This window comes from Chaetodon auriga, chromosome 11 (assembly GCF_051107435.1).
Source record: "Chaetodon auriga isolate fChaAug3 chromosome 11, fChaAug3.hap1, whole genome shotgun sequence".
Taxonomy (NCBI): Eukaryota; Metazoa; Chordata; class Actinopteri; order Chaetodontiformes; family Chaetodontidae; genus Chaetodon; species Chaetodon auriga.
In genome coordinates this window covers 4,101,469-4,125,311 of record NC_135084.1, presented here as the reverse complement: position 1 = coordinate 4,125,311, position 23,843 = coordinate 4,101,469, and the positions used below count along the sequence as shown (strand labels likewise).

Sequence of the window (23,843 nt, the reverse complement as noted above, 5' to 3'; positions counted from 1 at the left end):
AATGTAAGCTATACGATCCCGAGGCTGTTGGACCCGGCACGCACCATGAAAAACAAACTCACACCAAGAACACATTAATGTGTGTGTGCAGGGATGTCAACATTTTGCTGCTCACAGACCTTCATCCATGCTGCTGTGGGCTAAGTTGAGGAGCTGCAGAGAACAGGCCTCCAGGATCTGCTGGTGCAGGTTGATGTAGCGCAGGGTCCACCAGGGCAGCAGCTGAAAAACACATACGGAAAAAAAAAAGTAGAAGAAGTAGAAGGTGATGGAAGAGTAAACAAAAGTTACTGCTCTGACTCTGCTGTAAAATTCTGACTTTTTCATCTGTCAGTGTGATGCTTCTGTATAAATCTGCTAATGTTTTGTATGTCTCATTTTCATTTTGTGAAGACTGTTACAAATGTTTGGAAATGCTGGAAAACGCATTCTGGTATATATCCCATTGGTAAAATATCCTGATATTCCTTATTGTTACGTCCACAATTCCATAATATCCATGAGCTGTGATAAAGTTCACAGCTCCCCAAAATGATTCTAAGGTGCTATATTTTATGCGTGATGATCTGGCTATGATTCCTATCAGTTATGATAACACTGTGCTCACCGAACGAACTGCTAACATCTACAAATGTGGCGAGCTGTCAGGCAGTCAAGCAGCTTTGAGGCAACAAGCCATTTTGTTTGAAGGTAAAACTGAAAGTGAGCACACCTGAAATATCGGCAGTGATTGAAAAGAAAAACTGTGTGTCACAAATTAAGTAAGTATGGAAGGTCTAAAAACTGCGTTTGAGAAATAATTTAGATAATCAGTGAACCTAGCTAACCTGGAGGATTAGCTCTTTTTTTTAGTAATGTCACTGCGTTACCAGATCTCAGCAACTAACTTGGTGAGTACAATGTCGGTATTACTGAAAGGAATGACCAAAACTACAAATACAAGATCCATATTTCAAACAGCTGAATGATCATTTAAAGGTCCGCTGTGTAGGATTTAGCAGCATCTAGTGGTGAGGTTGCAGACTGCAACCAACAGAATACCCTTCACCTCACTCTTTTCCTCCAAGCGTGTACGAGAACCTACAGTGGCTGTGAAACCAAAACCATGAAAGGCGCTCTCCAGAGCCAGTGTTTGGTTTGTCCCTTCTGGGTTACTGTAGAATCACAGCAGTGCACAGCAGACTCAGTGGAAGAGGACCCCCACAAGCATTCTTAGTTTCAGTTGAATGAAACCGTATTTCTTTGTTTTGTTTTGGGTTTTTTTTTTGGCTTTTTAGCCTTTATGATAGAGAAGCTGAAGGTACAACAGGAAAGGGGGCAGAGAGAGAGAGAGGACGACACGCAGCAAATGAGCAGGTGGGAATCGAACCTGCGGCCACTGCAGAGGACTGACAGCCTCAACACATGGGGCGCACACCCTACCAATGAAAACGGATTTCTTTAGCATTTTAATATGAAAATGACTATTTTCAAATCACAAGAGTCATGATCTTAATCATAACTGAGTGTATCTTAAAGTCGAGGACTGTTGCTGGCAGATTTAGTCAGCTGCAGCTAATTCAGGTGCATTCTGGGAGTATGCCAAACAAAACAACAGACACTTTATGATCGTTGTCTGGTGAATGTGCTCAGTGTCTGTTCTGTTTACAATCAGCCAAAGATGGTCTAATTGAAGAAGATTTCCCACTTCTCGATCAACATCTGAAAGGTAGTTAGCGTGTGGCTCGGAAGCTGTCAAGTGTGAATTACACAGCTGGCAGAGCGAGTTTCAGAATCGCCCAGTTAAACTTTCAAGCACATGATTATCGTTGTTAAAGCATATTACACGAAAGTGCTGAATCTGGACCTCGAGGATTGAGAGCTGTGAAGCAGTCTGTGCTGTCAGTCTGTGAATTTAAAATTATGCTAACTTAAACAGCGAAACATAGAGCTGTCAGCACTGTTATTAGGAGCTGACACATACCAAACGATGTTACAGGGGACATCATCAAAAACTGAAAAAACAATATGCCCATAAGGCATCTGTCTAATCAGCAGGTAGTGAACACACAAACTATGTCACATTTATCAATAAATGTCATGATCACAGTATTTTGTGAATATTACTGAATAACATTCTTGCTCAATAACACAAAAATTTAAATAACTGCAAGTTAGATCACAATTGCAATATTGTCCTGAAACTTTGCAGTCAGATGTTTTTGTCAAATTGTTCAGGCAAATCTGAAGATACATGCAAATGTAATACAATTTTGTGATCAAAGTGATTCAAACACTTTTTATTGGGATTTATATTAAATAGATGCACATCAAAAATTAGGAACTTGTCATTTTTCATTTGACTGTAAATTTGAAAAATGCATCAGACCTTTAGCTCAGACAGCAGTGCTCCACTTCATCAACAAACAAAATGCTGCTCTTGAGGCCCCTTTAGCACAAATGAAAAACCAGCATCGTGAGTGCTTCACGCTGGAGCTTAGCGCTGACCACGCAATAAAAACCCCAACTCTTTTACTTTTCTGCGTCTGACCACAACACAAAGTGGCAGGGAGAGGAAAAACGAACGTCTTGCAGCCATGTAAGTGTTACATTCCCTCTCGCACCGAAGCCCCCTCACCCCCTGTGCCCTCCTGTTCTCCTTTCCAAGTGGGAGAGTGGAAGTGAACCATGCAAAGAGCTTATTTGTGTGTCAGAGAGGATATCTCCAATGCAGGGTGACCCCCTCCTCTGTTGCATGCTTACATGGAGGTCTCACTGAATCAATGCCCTCCAGCGCACACACACACACACACGCTCTCACTAAGCATGTTCACACATAAATTCATCATATCAACATATACGTGTACACCTGTCTCCTGACCGGCATGGCTTCTCCTCCTCCTCCTTCCACATTTACTGTTGTGCAATGGACTGTGAGCAGCTGCCAGAGGGGAGTGAGAACAGAGTTTGGTGCTGGGGGGGGGGGGCGGACATCACTTGGAGGGAGCAGTGAAGGGGTTATGCACTTAAAGCTAGACAGGCCCAACTTCCCACGGCTTGGTGGATGGTGCTGCTGGTAATTAATTCCCCTATCCCTCATTAGCATTTAAAGAGCAAATGAACACTAAATCACCTATAGCAGAGCAGCATTGTTGCACTTGTGTCCACATCCTAACTGATGATGTCAGAGCAGATATTTGAAAGCTGATGCAAAGTGTGACAGCAGAACAATGATTTTCATTCTGTGTGATTTCAGGTTAATTTGCTCTTTAAGAGGCTGCAGTCTGTGGACAGCTGAGGCCAGAGAACGACTGCCAGTGTTCACTGTTTCTTTTGATTTTTTAGCTTTTGCTTGTTTACATGCAGTACAGATTGGAGGTAGGAAAAGACAGTGAATGGAGAAGAAGAGCCAAGAAACAGAGCCTGCTCAGGAGCTACATGCCTTCCAGCAGCCACTCTGCTGAAAAGTCATTATTGACAATGAGTCTCTATGGCTGCATTAGCTGTTAGCCTGTAAGATGCTGCAGAGGACCAGTTTCACCTCAGTCTAAACCCACTGTGACGTCACCCACTGGGTTATGAACTACTGTTCTGAAGCCTCCAGTTTGGCATTCTGGCTGTCATCATTTGGCTTTTTGGAGCCAGAAGTGACCATATTTGGAGAAGAGATTGGATTGGATCTGACTGAGAGCCTGAACCAGAATTTACTAAATGAACATCATCATCTACATTTAAACTACTTAGAAGTTAAGCCACTGACTGTCAGCAAAAACAGTTCAGTTATCATTTAAACGTCGTCAGTCAGACTCAAGTGCTGTCCCAATTCAAAGTCCATGTATTTTTACTTTAAGATTTTAAATATGAGGTTAGTTAATCAAAATTTTAAGATTTACTGGCTTTGATGTCTCCATAGTGTTTTAAAAATAAGCTCTAATTTCATTGTGGATATAAACTTTGGTTTGAGAGCTGAAATTTAATATTTCTTACTGCTAAGTTGGTCTGACTGAAGGTGAAATTAAAATTATTATAAGATTTCTGTTCTTATTGGCCAGCTGACACACAATATAATTGCCTCTGTGTATTTCTGCTCCTTTATATGGACAGACCTTTATTAAAGAATGAGAAACATAGAAATGAAATGAAATGGGGTGGTGTATAATGTTAGATCTGACTCTAAATACACGACGCTGAGGATAACAGGTCTATCGACTGCACGTCAGTCGATGGGCTTGAAAGCTCTGAAAGCTTAGAGTGGATCTTTGAATTGAGATTGTTTTTCACACAGCAGGTGTACAAGTGTGTTAAAGTAGAAGCACCAGAGCCAAGCCGAGCTGCTGATGTCAGTGGGGATGCTGTGGTCCCTTCTGTAAACTGCTCATTGTGTGTATCCCCATTAAACAAAACCTCAGAAAAAAAAAAACTGAAGAGTGTTGTGACAGAAAGACAATCTTACCTGGAGGCTGCTCATCTTGGAGGAGCACTTGGTGAGAATAACCCTGGCCAGCAGGAGGAGGAAGGGGTTGGAAACCAGACTGTATACGGACTCCCCATCCAGGAGCAGGCTGGAGTGGATCGCCTCAACCAGGGTCTGTGTCTGCCAGTCACACATGTGCATTTCAGTTCATTCCAGTCACACAGTTCAGTGAGCAACACTGGATATACTGATTTAATATTTGAGAGTTATGGAAATACTGATTACAATACTATTATTGTCCAATATTTCTTTCACCAAAATTTCTCAATAGCCATAATAATAACAACATAATATAAACTTAGATCCAGTATAATAATACAAACAAATACATGATATTTACATGGGTAGTAAATAATTAAATGAATAAATAATATTAAAACGCCCTGCAATCGGCTGGCGTCCGGTTCAGGGTGTACCCCGCCTCTCGCCCATTGCCAGCTGGGATAGGCTCCAGCCCCCCGCAACCCCGAAAGGAATACGCGGGTATAGAAGATGAATGAATGAATGAATAATATTAAAACAATTAAAAATAACTCCTATTACATTAACGGTGAAATAACACGTTAATTAAAGCTGCTAACACTGTTGAAGAGGCAATGTTAACTGAATACTGTCATGGAAATGTCTTCAGGTCTGGACTCTGATCAGACTTCTCTCAAACATGAAGTTTGGGGCAGACTAGACAATGTACATTTAACTTTAAAAAAAAAAATTCAAAATGTCCAACATTGTGTCGTGAGCTTCCCCTCGGCACAGTCTGCGTGAGGCACGCACGATTCGCCCGCAAAGTCCCTTCACTCCAGTCAAGTTTATGTCTTGGAAAGTGCTGCTGGTTAATTCCCACCTTTGTGGACTCAAACAGTTCAGCCCAGAAGAAACTAACATTATTCAATACAGTGATTCATGCGCAGCAGTTATCCATCCATTCATCCATTATCAGCTGTCAGCTATCCACATCTGAGTCATTAAGCAGCGTAGCCATGATTTCCAGGAGCCCAGAGCACGGTCTGTTCCCACAAAGGATCACAGGGTGTTCCCAGGCCTGATGGGATGTTCAGACCCTCCAGCGTGTTCTGGGCCTGACCCAGGTTCTCCTCTCAGGTGACCGTGCATTCAGACCAGGAGCCATTTATCTCTGCTTGTGAGGCCGGACACGTAGTGAGCGAAACCCATTTCAGCTGCTTGTGTTCATAATCTGATCTTTTCTGTCACGACCAAAATCCAACACCCGTAAATGACGGTTGAGAGGCAGATCAAAAACTTTGCCTCCAGGTTCAGCTTCGTCTTTACCGCGACAATCCAGCGCAAAGGGATTTTTCAAAGCAGACATTTTGACATGTCATCGTAGGAAAAGCACAGATGTTATGAATAATATTAACCGGGCTCTGTTCTGTCAAGTGTCCCCTGAAGTCACGTGTGTGGCAGTGAGCCAGCATGCACACATCCTGCTGGGACATGCCAAAGCATCCATGAAGAAGGCTGACCGTGGCAGTAGATGCCACGCTGATGTTGATCTTTACAATCTATTATACTTCATCTGTGGAGAAGATGCTAACTTATCATAGCATCTCCTTCATATGCTTACAAATGCTGCATGTGTCACTTATTGGAATGCCAATATTACCACATTTATTTCTTAATTATACTAATACAATCTTTCAAATTCATATAGAAAGAAAATTTTTTGCAGCCAACAAATAGTAACTACAACCACTTCAGAGTCACAGACGGACGAGGTTTAACACATTTGAAGGCAGAGGAGCTTCACAATGAGCTAAATAACGCAACATCTGACATATATACTTCCCTTCTAAAGTAGTTGCTAATTTGTTAACACTAATTTACACAATTGTACATACAACGAACACACAAACACACACAGCAACATAAGTATTCATTTGGAGTTGTGTTTCCATCCACCATTGCTGTAAACAAAGTTAATGAGAGTGGTGAGACTGGAGTAAAACGGTAAAGCTGCAGGCCACAAAACTAAAAAAAAAATGAGGTGTGTTCGTCACTTGTCACACTGCACAAAGTAATGTGATCCATTGTTAATCTACTGTTTAAAATATGAATTAGTGCAACTTTAAAACAGCTGATGATGGTGAGAGGGGAGCTTGTGGGCTGGAAGACATTTAAAGCACAGCAGGTTTATCAGCACGTTCTGTTCACGTTCTCTCATAACGATCCGAGAGCTTTTGTGACTCTTAATTCTTTTTGACATATACTCAACTGAAAACAGCACAAAAACAATGTGGTTAATGTTTGATCTCATCAACTTCACTGAATTTTGTAAATATCTGCTTATAGCATGCAGCACGTTTCAGATAAGTTGGGACAGGAGCAACAAAAGACTGGGAAAGTTGTGGAACGCTCCCAAAACACCTGTTTGGAACATTCCACAGCTAAACAGGGTCATTGGTAACAGGTGACAGTATCACGATTGGGTGTGAAAGGGGCATCCTGGAAAGGCTCAACTATTTTTTACTTTATCTGCTTCTTTATCATCTCGAACACGAGCTGCAAATGTTCACATGTGGCTTGCTACCTCCAGTAGTAACCAAGTGTTACATCCAAAGGCAACGGGCATGCTATTAGCTTTCTACATTATTTTGTGAGGCTCTAGGTTATGTAAAACACTGTTCAGGACCAGCACATCTACTGTTTACATATATTTCACACTCTAGCAGCTCCAGCCAAACTTGAGTTAGATACCATTACATTTGCCATGTAGTGATACTGTGAAGAGCCGCTAGATCTGTCTGCTCCCAGTGTTCTCTGTTTCCCTTCTCCCGAGTGTTATGTGTCTCTGTCTGTCTGTCTGTCTGTCTGTCTGTCTGTCTGTCTGTCTGTCTGTCTGTTCCCCTGTCTGTCTCAGCTGGGTGTTTCCCTGCACCCAGCTGACTCCGCCTCTCTGGCAGCACACCTGGAGCGCATGAGCCTGATTAAGGCTCAGTATTTAAGGAAGACGCTGAGCTAGAGTGGTCGCCGGATTATCCTGATCTCTGCTTGTTCCACTCATCCAGTGCGCCTTTTGTTTCTCTCTCCACTCGTTGAGTGTGTTTTTGGTTATCGTTCCCACTCCTTATGAGTGCGCCTTTTGTTATATTTCTTGTTGATAAATTTGTTTTCCCCTTTTACTCTTGTCTCCTGGTCTGTACATTGAGTCCAGTTACTGCTGAATTGAGGCCAAGCCTCACAGTTACATTCAACAATGTGCACTTCCTTTACAGGTCCAGGTGGTGTGTGTATGAGCACATTTATGCATACTGAATGCTTTACGCTTTTCAAATATTTGCATTTCTGATTTGCATGTCATTGCAACTGCATATACAGTCCAAACAGTATATCATCATTAGCCAGTTTCCTCATGGTGGTCATTAAACTTTGGTGTTATCAGCATGGTCAGCTCTCACTGAATTTAGAAAAACACCCGTATGAATTAGATTCAGGTATAATTCATTTTTACTCTTGTCCCTGGATGAATTAAAACCTTATGATAACAGCTTAGCCATGTTTGTCCTCCCTTTCACCTGTGCTGTCACGCATGTATGGACCATGTGCTTTATAACCCAAGCTCCCTGGCGTTACAGCACAGTTAATTATTAATGCCAAAGGGATTACTTTGATAAAAGAAATGGCCCTCTCGTCTGGTGTAATGGCAGTGTGAAATGCACTATTCTGCTCTGAGCACAGCAGTGCCTGGAGGAAGCAATCTCCTCAGCTCGGCAGTGTAATTAGGACCCCAGAGATGCTTCATTACTGGGCACTTCTCCCACACCGTGCCAGCCTACTGCTTTCTCCACTTCTTCTCTGGCTCAGCTCACATTATATATCAATGTAAAATTAAGCTTTATCACACTCAGCCAAGACCATGATTCCATATTTGGCCATGGTTCAAATACGCTAAAACACACAATCCATACAATCAATACACATAGGAAACTCATTTCCAGCCTTATCTAAAAATATAATCAAGTGAAATAAGTATATCAGTCAGGTGGTTGAGAGGATGGCGCTGTTTCATCTAGTTTGAGTTTCTTGTTACATCAGAAGAACAGTGTAAGCAAGCACAACTTGGGTAGCCAAACAACACTTTGACTGCTTTTCCTGAAAAGAATAATGGAAATCCATTTGATTGATACTATCACATTGTAGTCAACTGAGCAATCACAGATGAGTTAGTGTTCTATCCCACAACCAGTGCATCAGGGCGTCACCTGGTACGTGTTTGAAGGTTCCAGCTCTTTGTTTGTATACGGTGATGCTAAATTATGGCATCAGGAGCTGATCAAATATAAGTTATTCTGTTTTAAGGCTGGGTCACGCCAGAAGGTTCAGCAGCTGGGTGACTTAGGCTACATCCACACTAACTTATTTTTGTTTTAAAATGCATAACTTTTGCTTCATTTATGCCAAGCGTCCACACTACACCAGCATATTGGAACCCACAAAACGGACACCATTTTTGGTTTAAAAACTCCAGGACTGCCTTGCATCTGGATGTGTGGAAACATGATGTGTCATACCTCTATAACATGACCTTTTTCCAGAAGAAATGAAACAATATATATATCCACGAGCCTTTACTACCAGTGCTTAATTCAACCTGGATAAGGAATCACCGGTGTTGCTGTCCTTGCTGTCTGAGCAAGCAGCCGTTGTGCATTTTATCATGCCACTACTGTTTCCATGTGCAGGAGGCGAACACAGACACACCTGTGCCCAGTGTACATGAAGGGTCATGTGACGTGTTTTCAGATGCATTAGTCTGCATGGAGCTTAACTGTTTGTCTGGATGGTGATTGTTTTGTTTTAAAATGGCGTTTTGCTAAAATCTATTCATGTGGACAGAGCCTTAGTAACCAACTATTGTAGCTGAAGGCAGAAGTCAGATGGAACATCAACACTCTGTACCGATAGCTCCCACAAATAGCAGGAATGCAAGCCAAACAAAATGAACAGCATGCTACTAGCAACTTGCCAGCAACCGTGGCAGACATGGAGAAACTTTTCAAGTCAAAGGACAGCCAACTGGAAAGTCCAACTTTTTGCTGACTGAGCAACTATCAACCGGCATGACTGGACAATTCAGCTCTTGGAAATGTCACTCAAAGACATGGAGACCAGACTGACAAAAATCACGATAAACTGTAGTATCGGATTGCAATATTTGAACATTGGAACACTTAAGAATCACGATACACATCGAATCGCCACCCAAGTATTGTGATAGTATCAAACTGAGAGAGAAGCATATGATCCCAGCCCTCTTACACATGTGCACAAGACTGTTAGAACACTATGCATGTATCTATGATTGATAACTAACCCTAGGAGTAATGCTCACAGTAAAAAGTGTCCGCCACCATTCATTGTATTAATTGTGCCACAACTCCCAGTGGAAATATGAAGTCTTACAGCAATAACGCACATACAGTCTATGGTTTACACTTATTTATCATCCAAAACTGCACAAATATTTTGCTATTTTTTGCTTCTATATACTGTCTACATATTTAGTTATATTGTATTTTTTATTATATTATATAATATGTATTCTACATTATAATACATTTTATATAACAATATATTTAGTTTTTTACTTAGTTATATTTTTTATTTTTATTCCTGCTTACATTTTTTGTCACTTGTTACTTTTTTCAAAATAATTGTGTATACATTCTATGTTTGCCTGTATGTTAATGCAACAAAATAATTTCCCAAATTGGGATCAATAAAGAAGCGCTCTAAGTCTAAGTCTTACAGTTTGCATCATGATTTCTGTTAATTACATAACAGTAAATTTGACCTTGAGAAAACCTTTGAATGAACTAGCTAATATGACACATGACACAAAAACACAGTGATGAGATGGTCTCATACCTGAGAGGAGAGCAGAGCAGGGGGCAGCAGCTCAGAGATATGGATGGAGAGTGGAGGACCAGTCCAGTTACTCTGGGCAAACATGTGGAGGCAAGAGACCGCCAGGGCCATCACAGCCAGCTCCCTACAGCAAGCCAGACAGGACACACAGTGGACTTAGTGGACAGAGAGACTGGAGAGAAGAGCTGATAAATTAAGATGCTTTAAGGTTTTCAGAATTCGGAAAAATATTCGATGGTACTGACAGGTGCTCACACAAGTTTCTAGAGAGGCAGTCTTTTGGAGCTGCCGCCTCACTCTGCGAGCAATTAGAGGCTTTTAAAAACAGGCACGGACCAGCGACATGCCTTGCTGCCTTTCTATTAGGCTGAGATAGTGATGGAAAGTGATAGAAGAGAGGAAACGGATCCAATCACAAGGAGGGGAGAGGAGGGGTAATATGTGCTGCATTCAACACTTACTCACGGACAGTTCTCCCCTGAGAGCAAGAAGGGAGGTGTTAAGCTGTCCTTATTAAAAATTAATAATTCATGACAAAAGAAATAGAGGCGGAGAGAAGAGACTGAACAAACACTCCTGAGAACAGCCGAGTGTTTCGCTCAACTACTCCCACCCTGAAACCCACCTCATCAGGTCAATGCAGGGACTTTAATTAGTGGGCTCACTTCAGCAGCTCACAAGTACACACTCTTACTTATCATTTTACTGTAATCATTATGAACAGGATATCACTGAAGTCACAATTAGTTACCCCTTTTTGCAGTCAAAATTGTGTCAGTGATTTCTAAATGTAAAGTTAAGACTTGTTTTATGTTTGCAGAAAAAAAAAAAGAAATGTTCTTTTACCCAAGCTTCTACATGACTGACAGAAGACATAGGCACAAAGCTTAGCGATGATGAATGGAAACGCATGCCTGACCCAGTACACTAAACCTCTACCTGTGCACCACACGAGCAATTCCCATGCAAAATTCTATTTAGTCCATTATACTGAGGCCAAATTAGCTAAATGTTTTGTGACCGCTAGTCTAGGGCTTCACACGGACTCGGTTTCCAACAACCCTCCATTTATCACAACTGTACCTGAACTCTGCCCATGGACTTGTGATAGTGATACTTTGACAGTAATCATAGGAGAGTGTAATCAATGACCCATGACATCATCTTATCAATAAAGGTTATAGTCACACTCCACATGATCTCCCTCTGTGCTCTTCATCAGTGTGAAAAGAGATATGTGTCCACTACAACACTGAACAAAGCTTTGTTGCAGCACTAAGTAATTACTAGAAACTCAAACTGGGGGGGCCAGCCCCTCTCATTGGCCACTGCAGGGGGGGCTTGGCTGACCAGGGAAAAACATGTAGTAAATATGTCAATATGTATTATGCAGTAAAAAAAAAAAAAGTTATTCCCTGATGCCATCTTGCTGATCTTTATTCTGTCAATGTAAACGATGGCTACAAAATGTGAAGTGTGAGCTTTTTTCAGTTTCATCCCTGCCTCTGTATCAAAGTCCCCTATCTCAAAGTCCCCCACCTGCTGCTCTGAATCCTGTCTACTCACTTTGTCCCACCTCCATCCTTGTGAATCTGCGCCACTGCTTTCCTTTGACTCCCTTTACCCCCATATATGCACACATGCACACATCTGTATGGTCTCGCCACTAGTTAAGACTTATAATTGGTGCCTTGTATTTGCTATACTGAGTATAACTGGCTGTATAATTACTAAGTTTTGAGTGTAAGACATCATCCTCCACAAACAAACTACTCTTCTTCTCAACTGCCTCCATTATATCATTCTTTGTGTGTTATAAATGTTGTAACATTAGTATTTAAGAGCTAATAATTAACTAGATTTTCCAATTATTTTGATCATTTGAATTATTAAAAATCAATCAAAATTGATGGTTAAGCACAATATGTCTGATTACTCAAAATTACAACTTGAGTTATCTGAAAACAAGGGCAATGCAAGGCTTATCTGCTAAACCTGCACTGGTCCCCAATTATCTCAGTGCTGGATGAAGACATTTAATTCCCAATCTGCGTACAGTGATTTTTGCCATTCTTTATGATGTTAAGGTGTCTGGCTTGTCGCAAAAGGTCTTGGCTTTCACCACCTGCCATTACCTGTTGGCTGGGAGCCTTTACATTATGAAACTGAAGCATGCTACCCTACCCTAAATTCAAAGACTGGATCAAGGCACTGAACTGTATTACTAGACTTTGGATATTTAAGCTATAAATGAAAATGAACACACAATTCATTTTAGTTGGACAGGAGCTCTGTTCCCAGGAGCTCAGGACAGGAGCTCTGTTCCCTGGACAACAGATATCACGTAATGCCCTGGTTGACATGTTTGGTTTAGAAAGAGTGACGTGTAAAGGAACATTTAACCGGCTACACTGAGGGGAGTGCTATGTTTCTCTACAATCCCACGCAGGGAAAATACACTACAATGACTTAACTGTCAGCTGTGAATTGCACCAGGAGCTTTCCATACTTTAACATACGCAGATGTGACCAAAACAAAACAAACAGGAACATCTCAATGAGAACCCAAAACATAAGAATACAGTTTCAGCTCCATTCCATGGACAGATCAACATGATCAGTGAACTTTTAGCTACTTTGTCCCAAAAGGGCTCGATCTGGTGTAAAAGATCAAAACCTCTGAAGTTACAGCAAGTCCTTTCACTGTACGAGCTGCCACAGCCAGTTAAAACACATTTGGGAAGTCATCTAGTTGATGTGATATCTGGTGTCCCTCCCTGCTATATTACCTGTTGGTCTGGTCATCGTTGTTGTCACCTGTCAGGTACAGCAGGACCCGTCTCTCCAGGTAGGCCTCGATGTTCTCACCCTCGTCGCAGCTGCCATCTCCAGAGAGCAGATCGAGCACCTGGGGGCTCAGCAGGACTGCCTCAAAGTCCCCCTCCATCAGGGACTCCAGCAGAGAGCTTGCCTCTGGAGAAACACAGGTTAAAGCTCATTAAACTTCTTGCATTATTATTGCTCTTAAATCACCATTTCTACAAAGAGTGCACTGATACACGAAAGACTTTATCAAACCTTTATACAATTAAGAGGATCAATATATTAGAACATATAGAGCAACATCTTTTGGCAACTGTGCAATGGGTTACCATGCCATGATATGCCAGCAAGGACGGAGTCAAACATCGACCAGCATTCAGTGGATGGACAGAGAAAGATCAAGTCCGACATCTGAAACTGTCTTTGAACAGAGACTGTGGATCTCTCCAGACATCCGATTTCTTGTTCTCACCTTACCACAGTTCCATACTTGGATAACATGATGACAACTGAATCATGTCTATAACAACTGAGCAACTTTTTTTGATAAAGGCCATGACAAGTGATGATTTGTGAAACTACGATTTCTAACACTGAGTCTTCAAGATGCTGACTAATCACCTGATCATTACACATGGTGACACCTAACCTGCAAACTCTTGGCAACTCATAACTGATGCTCACCTGACTGAAAGTGTGCTCAACAGATATGAACACTGAAGAACAAGATGAACAAGATCATTATGCTTCTCTGAGGATAAAGGAACTACAACAGGGCTGTACAGTGCCGTGTATGTTGTCTGTGTGATGAATGTAATGACTGCAGCAGCACCAGTGAGTTACAGCTTTGCAATGCGTGAGTGTCAGACAGCCTGAAACAGTGATCGTTTTCTATTTGAACAACCATTTTAAAATGAAAAGGTATTGTCATTGTAGCCTGAGCCACTTTTTTGTGTGAGGTGAATTGATGGTGTATCATTATTCTACTTAGTAGTTGTTGTCTATCATGTGCATCATGTTCCCAACTGTGAATCCATACATCAAACACTAATTGCCACAATTTCAGGGAATGGCCACCATATCAGTACAGGGAAGCTGTGCCTCCTAATCCATGTAAGTCTATTGAGGAAGGAGGTCTGTCCACAATTAAAATCATCATAACTAACTGGATTTTCTGCCGTTTTTCAAAGTTTGATTTTTGTAAATGTCAGACATGTTTATGACACAAGATACCTGGAAATAAATGACCTGCAAATGACCGGACATCTTTAATTTTAATTCTGTTTGCACAGGACATCTGGACTTTTAGTCCTATTGCACTGGACATATGGATATTTTTACATTTTTTACCTTTAACTTTTAATTCCTTGCTTGCTGTGCTTTTAGATTATTTATTGCCTGCCTTTTACTTAAAATTTGTGGAATATGCTGGAACTTGTGAATTTCCCTTGGGGATGAATAAAGTATCTATCTATCTAGAGAGATGTCTCAGTATCAGGACAGTCATGTTAGTTTAAAATCAGGATAACTTCTTATTGTACATCAAATTCAAGACAATACAACACTGTAAACTAACCTTGGACCTGTGAATGGTTATTTCCTGTGGCTGGGTTTCAACATTTCTTTCATTAAAACATCCAAAAGCTGCACAAAAATCTGACATTTTCCACTGTTTGGTGCAGAACCTGCTGTAATATGGTGCCTGCAGAGATGCACCTCACAAGCTGGATGCATGGTCTACTGTATAAATATGAGCGAGTTGAGTTAGATGACATGAGAAAATTAAGCAGTATTTTCAGGTTATCGACCAAAATCAAGACCCTGAACGAGCCTGCAAGGTAGAAATTTCATTTAATGTCTGTTTACTGAGATTTGTGCTGCTCATTTGAAGCGTAATATATGGATGTTATGTAAAACAAGAGGTGCTATGTTCCTGCAATTTACCACATTAATGCCCTTTGCCTGTAAAGTGATGAACTGCACTACTTGCGGTTGTTTTTGGAGACGGTAACAGACGCTTCATACTTGTTTTAAATTGTGTACTCTTACAATTTTGTGGCCAGTGCTACAAAACTTTCAACCTCTGTAGCACCAGTGCCATGTGCAGCAACAATTAAGTGCATGTGTTGAGCACAGCCCTGTACAACGTCCTTTTGAGCGCCCTGGATCTAATATCAAATGATCTACTGTAAAGTACAGCTCAGCGGTGATTTGAATGGGGAAAAGGTTGAATGTCAACAAAACAATCACGTACGAGCACACAACAGTGGTCTTTTTAACTGAGAGCACTGAGCAAACTGCTGTGTGAATGTATTTTGTCTAATTTCCCCCACAGCCTCCCCACACAAACTGGCAGGCGCGGTTGAGGAAAATGAAGACTCCGCCCCAGAGCTCTGGCCAACTTGACAATTCATCTCCCCCCATTTGTCTGACACGGTTTTGCAGTGCTTTTTAATCTCCATTCTCCCAAACTCCATATTCTCATTAAGTCAATGAGCATATTGAACCATTCCCCACAGATAAGGTGTACAATGTGTGAGTGTTTGGCGAGCTAATGCTCCCACACTGCCATACACTCTGATGAGGAGGGCCAGCTGAGGAGGCTGATGGTGAGATAGTGAATGCTGATTTATGAAAGGACAGAGGAAGGCTGCTGGGCCACTGCTTCCCCTACAGAAATAATTGTGTAGCTCACGTGCTCGGTTCAACGTCTCCCTGCCTTTCATTAGCTTTTTATTTGAGGAGGGAGACGGGCTAGGCTCATTAGCATTGATTGCTTTGCATTCCCCCGGTGGAGAGAACAGAGACGGAGGAGCTGATATTCTGAGCTGTATAATGAAGCCTGGCTAACTTAAGAAACAGTCCAAACTGTCTCCATGACACATGCACACAACATGGAGGCGAGTGCTGCCAAACATGTGTCATGCCACAGAAACAATGCCGGCTCCGACGGTCCCCCATGACTGTCTGTTCCCTGCTCAAAAATCACCTGTTTAAATCAAAGAGGACAACGTTCTGTCAATCTCCAGATGAACTCTGCATGCCTCAAATGCTCAAAATGATCTGCAATCTCTTTCGCTGCTAATGGAATTCAAACCATTTCCAGCTGACTGGCACAGGTTCGCACACAGCATTTCTAATTATTGTAGACACTATCTCTGACCCTTGGATCCACTCTGTTATCATTCCTAGAGTGTGGACATCGGGTTTTAAACAAGGAAGGAAGGAAAACTTTGCACCACTTCATCACGACTCGCAAAACCTCTCACACAGGACAACGACATGCCGGCACCAACGCCATTAAACACCAACAGTGACTGTATCAATGTGCAATACAGTTGATGAGACTAAAATGTTGTTTAAATCAGAAACACTTTACCTAAATCTCTATTTTCACTGACAAAAACGAGGAGACAAACTATGCAAACTGCACATGGCAGTTTTGAGTCCTGTGCTTCTGACAGTGTGCTTGGTGTTTGCAAGGCAAGTATGTGCAGATGGGGTGATAAACTTGAGTGAGTGTGTGTGTGCTTATGTTGGTGTGTATATCAGTTGGGGTCAGTTACATGTGGGATGATGCTGACATGAATGTGTGGTAGGAAAACTGATGTTTCCAAATAACTGCAAGTCTTGGTAAAGCAGCAGCAGGAGCTTCAGTCTGAAGCTGTCGAGCTAACGAGCTAAAAGACATACAATCACAAACAACAGCCCAGGATGCTGCTAACACCTGAGCAGCTAAAATACTAGCAGATTTTGGCATGTATTTGGTGAAATAAAAAAGCTGTGTTTATTTATCCTTCACATTACCATCAATGACCACAACACGAAGTATGAAAGTGTATCTGAGGCTGATGGGGAAGCCATTCGCTGTGCAGTATTTAGTAATAAAGCAAAGTATTGGACAAAAGGACCAAAGATAACACAGTTCATCCTCCTGGGCCATGAATATGTGAGCCAAACTTTACAGCAGTCCATTAAATTGTAGAGATATTTCATTAAAAACCAAAAATGTTGACCTCATGGTAGCACTAGAGGAAAGGTCAGGGGGATCAGTAAAGTCATTAAGTCATGATCCCTTAAACTGTACCCTTGGCTTTAATAAGCAATCGCAGTGTGACTGGTGCTGTAAAGGAGGTGTGGAGATTTTCATCTCACTGCTGATCTAATGAAACCCAGGGGCTGCCATAATAGCACGGTGAGAAGGGAGGGAGAAGACGAGGGGAAGGGAGGGCTCTGGCTTTATGAGGGGGAAAATGAAAGCCTGAGGTATGGCCACATGTTTAATGACATTTCAGCTAGTCTTCAGGTCTGCCGATGAAATGGCAGCAATTATGGAAAACAAGGCAGAGGCCCTCAAATTAGTCCATAATTCATAAAGGTTCAGGCAACGAGCTGCAGTTAATAAGACAATGGTGAATAGAATTGGCAAAAGCGTACAGGGCCGAGCAGCAATATACAACCGGGGTGAATGACAAGGAATGTCTCAGACAAGTATGGCCATTTCTGTGCCGTGTACAAGCTGGTTTTCCACTGAATACCGCACACAGTCGCAGTCTGCTGGCTTCTCCTTCCACTGAACGGGTGGGGTGGTTCACACAACCTTGACGAGTTGAATCATGACGCTTGACGCATTACGCTTGAATCAATTTCATTAGTCTGGGTTTAACGCAGGATCTTGTTGTCCTGTGATCATCAGTGTGGCATTTCAAAGGCTCATACGTCTCCATTTTGCCATCAGGCAGACGTGGACGAGAATGATTCATGACGCACTTTCTGATACACAGTGTACTGAATTTAAAATAACTTGCCACACCTTCATCACACACAACTGATCTGCATTAAATTCTCCAATATAAGCAGGTGCTGCTTCCATCAGTACAACCATGGCGTTGTGTTACGCTCACCACTCAGCTGCTCTGGTTTTCTTTTTGACAGAATTTCTGTTCGTTCGCTGATCATTTCCAATCTGTTCCCCCTGATCAGCTTCTATTAATCAGTTAAGCTGTCATCAATAAAACTTGACGCTTGCTGAAATGTACATTATTCGCAATTTATCAACAGATAAACGTGGAGGAACCACTGAGTTTGCATTAATCAAGGAACAGGCTCCATTAGGACAAAAGGGTGGTCTTCAATATAAACGTGTTTCAAATTAAAGTCTGGTTCTCGCTGCATTTGAGGAAAATTTAACAGCCACTAACTGACAATTTACAGTCTGCAATTTACAATGTGCAACTTTTCAGAACAGCTGGCTGTACAAGTGATTTGTGTCTGTTAGCAATTTATGTTTGGAATTCATTTTGATCAATATTCTCTCTGACGGCCAGTGTGCAAAGAATTAGAATTACCATACACCAACCGTGATTGAATGGCAATGTCGCAAATCAATGCTTTATGGTACAATCTCCAATACCGCTATATGTTCAATCCTAACACTGGATTTAAAGGACTCTGGTATCAATGTGATGAAGCATCTTGAACTGTCAGGTAAAAAAAATGACCAGAGCGAAGCCTCAATCTCAAACCATCCTCCTCTGAAGCCCCAGAGCTCATCAGCCTGCGACCCTGCTGCCCTTCACTGAGGGAACCAGAGGAGTGGACTGTAGTATTCAACCAGCGGTGGAGCAACTGGGCCCAGTGTGCTCCAGGATAGAGGAGTCCCCGCCTCCAGCATGGCTCCCTCTCTTCCCTGAAAGCACCTGCGCCTTTTTGCTTTGTTTCTCTTTCATGTTTTTACTCCACAACACTGAATATTTGTGCATCCACACATCCACATGAATACTACTGGTGTTACTAACACACCTCACACCTGAACTTATCTTTCAGTTTCTATTATCTGTTACAATAACTAAGTTGTACTCATTATATTTCTATATTTAGAAATGTCTTTTAAAAGATTTTAATACTTACATATTGCAAATAAACAAATTAAATAGTGTCCTGTACATCACACCAGCTAACCTACATTTCATTTTCAGTGAAAGTGAGAGCGAGAGAGGGCGGACATCAGAGAGGCAGCGAAGAAAACAGCATGTAGAGTCCGACATTATGACCACACATTGAAATATGTCACACTTCAACAGACAGCACTGACATAACGCGTTCCCTCGCCCCTTAACCTCACCTTAAACAAGACGACTGAACACCTGACCCTAACCTCACCGTTATAACAAATCTGAACCTTCAGACAGTCTTTTGAAAGTTGTGAGGACCAGACAAAATGTCCTCGGTTTCCAAAAAATGCCCTTCCTTTGAGGTTAAGAGCGGGTTTCAGTCCTCACTATATATGAAAGCCTAATGAAGCTTAATATCTGCTCATTTTAGTTAACCATGAATCTTAAACTTTGGCAGATTCTTGTAACTTGGCTGCTGGCTGAGATGGCAGCGCCCCCTCCCTCTATTGCTGGTAACTGCAGGCAGTGAGTCACACCAGCAGCAGAGGGAGGACAGAGGACAGGAGGACGGACTGATGCTGACTGTCTGTGTTCTCCACTCTTCCTAAACTTCACTAATTTGATATCAGGAATTATTGGTCGACCAGTGTGTGTTTTTCAGTGGCTCATGCCGATATTTAGAGAGCAGGGCAGCTGACAGTCGATATATAATGCCGATATCATTATGTTGCTTTTCTTTGCATCTGATAAAATACAATTTAATAATAACAAATGAGACACAGAATTGATGAACTTGAATATTTATTTAACACTAATGTTACTGTCTGCACTGTCACTGCTTCAGAGACAGATCTGCACTCTGCAGTGCACCAATTTAAATTAAAAAAATGTGTCAACTAAATAAATGTCCATATAATAAAAATAAATAAAAAAAAAATTGCAGTCAAAAACAAATAGCCCTAAAGTTTTAGTGCACTTATCAACAGCATGTATGAGCAGACAGACGCACCTCCACCTTTCTGAGAGAACTGGCTACAAGCCAAAAAGCAGATCTAAGCACTCAAACACACAACAACGTCATTTTAGACTGTCAATGACCAACTGCATGAAATATTCCAAAACCTCCAGAATGCTACATTATGCTCCAGCATCTCTGACAGAGACAAAGGAGACAGCGTCATTTCCTCTAATTTATCACGTGAGCCACACAGGGCGCAGCATTGGCCAGCTTACTGCCACCGTAGGAGACGTTGCTACGCTGCGTGCAGTGCATCATTACATAGATCCAACTAATCAATGATCAAACTTGCTATTTTTCAAATTGATTTTAAGTGATTTAATCAACGTTTAATGTTATATGCACTTCTCACTAAAAGACTGGAATCAATCTAATTACACCGACAGTAATCGAGGTATATTATTAAGAGTGGCCAGTTAAATCCTCTGAGCTTTGAAAGCCTGTAATTTAAGTCTTAATGTTTTCTCTCATGTAACATTACATCAAGCATTGGCACATTTGAGAAACTGACATGAGGGGGAGCACTAACATTGATCCACAGCAGTCACAGTGACAGGGCTGCCTGCAGATGTATGCGGACATTTCTTATTTTAATTAGCCTCATGAGCACAGGCACTGGCCGATGCCGATTATCTCAAAATGCCAGATAATCAGCTGAATGAATGGGCCGACCCATTTATCGGTCCATCACTAGCAGGAATATCATTTATTTGACTGACATCTGAGAATTACTGAATGTGAGCCTACACAGTGACTTTGCTGTTGCTGCTCTAGAAAAAATATTTAATCACACTTAAAATAGAATTCTAAGAATTTATTATTTTTTTAAGAGATGATCATTTCAAAATCCCAGCGACAGCCACTCCTCCAGCTGGTTAGTAGCTTCACACCACGTCTGGGTGGAGGAGCAAACCACAGTTCACTGTAAGCTTTGTTTAACCAACGTTATCCTGTGATTATTATTTTTTAAAGGCACACACTGTGACCGCTCACAAAGTGTGACGGACTACTTCAGGACATGGTGCTTACTTCTCAGCATATTTGTTGCACTTTTTTTCTTGCTAGTGTCTGAGTGTAATGTGAAAACTACAACCTGTGAGTTTTTAGAAATACTGTCATGATAATTTTAATCAAACAACACTGAGTTTTCTTAGGGGAGGACCCCCAAAACTCACACAGGGAAGGAGGTGGTCTTCGAACAAATGAGGCATGTCTCAGATCAAGGTGAGCTACCTGGGATATTCTTGAGGGACCGCTATGTAAAGGATCACATGACAGATGGAGACAGATCGAATGCAGCTGCTGGCTACTCTTCAGCAGCCTTGCTAATTAAGCTAACGTTACATCTACTGCAAAAAGGAAATCAGTTCCAGGAGAGAAGCGAGCTCCTCAACTGTGGTCAGTCATGCGACCCACCTCCAGGGTTTGTCTGGCTGATCTCAGACTGCAGTGCATCATGGGCATACACCTACACTAGAACTCAGTCAGTGTGCCCAGTTAATCCAATTAGCTGGAAACAAGTAGCATATGTCTCTATTACAGATATGAGGGGAAAACATAAGGACTTGCATGTTATTATAGGATGTCAGCAAATCATTTTGACCTCCAACGCCGCCCTGCACCATACACATCCACCAACAGAGCTCTCATGTGAAGCGTGTCAGCGAGTCAGAGAGATGGAGTGTGGCTGTAAAGATGCTGGCATGTGGGTCACCTCAGCAGAGTGCAGTGGACCCTTTCCAGCACTGTCACTCAGTCTGAGCTGTGCAGGACTGTGCCGACTAATCTAAAGACAAGTCTGTTTCATTTCAAATGCAGCCAATGTAAAACCAAATGAGTTAAAGCCCAGAGAGTAACTTAGTCAATCAGCTCCGACTGGACACCCTCATCTCCCTCCATGTATCCTGCAACTTCAGCCCTGCTGCACAAGTTAGTGTCTGAAAACTCGTGTAATGTGTTTGAGTACTTTTTCCATCGATGTGTTGTTCAAACTTACTGCCATGTTTCATGGATTTAATAGCTTTCAGCACACAAAGTCCCACTTGAATTCTAGTCATTTAAGAGTGCAAACCCTGTGAAAAACATCAAGACTGAAGGAAGTGTACAGCGAAGTGTAGACATGGCAGTGAGCTGTGGCTCAGTGTGGCACCAGCAGCTGCGGACAGATGTGAGCGCGACGCGGCTCCGCTCTCTGCAGGTGTATGAAATACGTACGTCATGCCAGACTCCGGTTTTTAAGTCTGTCTGACAGCATACAGCTATGCACAACGACGTAACAACAGAACAAGATCTTCCACGCAGCTTGCTCCGTCTAAACCTAAAGTCGCTAATCTCAGTCTGAATTTCACTCTAAATTCCACTTCGGTATTATGCTGAGAGAACACTGGAAAAAATGGGCGAACTCAAGCTAACGTTAGCTAATGTCAATTACAAAAGTTGATTTTTTTATATGAATTAACATAAACCCATGCATGGTGTGTATGCCGAATAACAAGGCATCTCAAAACGTTTACATCTGCTATCAAGTATTAATTCATGAGGCATATGCTGTTTCCCACGAGTGAGGCCACTTAATATTTACGAAAAAATGTATGGAGTCTGGTATGACGTTCACGCGCGAGAGAGACCGGTACGTATCGTACCAGCTCACTTAAACTAACGGAACTGCACCCATAGCTTTCATTAGCATGACATGAAAACACTGACAGCGAGGAAAAGCGAAGCTGGTGTCGTTACCGTGAGTTTCATCAGCAGGAAAAAAGCCTCCACACCGCTGCGTTTAAATGTCCGATTGCTAAAGCAACCACAGCCTGTCACGGTAGCCTTTTTTACGGCACCCATCAGATAACACAGCCTGCTCGTCATGGTGGTCAGAGCTAGCTGGTGAAATCGTGAAAAGACAATGTGTGTCTCACCTGCAGTACTGCAAATAGTCTGCTTCCATTCCGTAGCCTCGCTGGGTGTTAAAAAGCCCCGGAGGACGGGGATCTCTACGTTCAGCGGCATTAACGTTCCTGACGCCGCCGGTTCCTGTTCGAATGAAGCCGCAGCTGCTGCCTTCAGTCAGGACGCTCCTAAATCAAAGTCGGCGATTAATCGCTTTATTAATGAGCCAAGTCGGGTTTTCTTAATCAGAGATGAAACGTTTACTTCTACCCATGTGGTGTCAGTGGCATCAGTGAGCAGCCATGACAGATGCGCATTGCATTGTGGGAAAACTAATCAAGACTCGCACAGGGATGCTGGGCATTCTCCACGTGCGGTGCTGGCCCGTCGACGCTGCGGCTTTGGATTCACCTGTAAAAACCTGTGAGCTGCAGCTAATGTTGCCTCTGTTTAATAGCATATAGTCATTGTGAGCTCTTCATGGCGATTATTTATGACAATGCAGTTCTAAAAGTAACCATCAGTGCAGCCATGGCTGCTGTTCCAACCGACTGAAATGGCACAATTAACTTCAGACCTTATTTTTTATACGAACTTATATGGAGGGACTATTAGAATCATAAAAAATTTAATTTGTGCATCAAATATGTGTATAGATGCAGTGCAGTGTTTTACAAAAGAAATCTATAAGAAACATAAATAAACTGTTTGATAACAATAAAAAAAAAAAAAAATGTTCAAACAGTAAGAATAATCAATGAGGATTTTTTTTCCAATCCAGCTCAAGGCCTGAGAAAGGAGGAGAGACCACATAATCTAAAAATAAGTTCACTGAACAGAACTAAAAAAGAAATTTCACTGAAGATAATCGAATCACAACTAA

General features: G+C 41.9%; 1 protein-coding gene across 1 annotated transcript in view; it reads right to left on the bottom strand.

Moving 5' to 3' along the window:
* Window positions 1-23,355, bottom strand: part of ttc27 (tetratricopeptide repeat domain 27) — an 88,491-nt gene extending 65,136 nt beyond the window's left edge. Inside the window, exons 1-5 of the mRNA XM_076742240.1 lie at window positions 22,990-23,355; window positions 13,129-13,312; window positions 10,340-10,463; window positions 4,433-4,573; window positions 120-222 (exon numbers count right to left, since the gene is read on the bottom strand). Coding sequence (XP_076598355.1) covers window positions 120-222; window positions 4,433-4,573; window positions 10,340-10,463; window positions 13,129-13,312; window positions 22,990-23,080 — 643 coding nt within the window. The 5' untranslated portion in view covers window positions 23,081-23,355. The remainder of the gene's footprint in view (window positions 1-119; window positions 223-4,432; window positions 4,574-10,339; window positions 10,464-13,128; window positions 13,313-22,989) is intronic.
* Window positions 23,356-23,843: the final 488 nt, after the last annotated feature.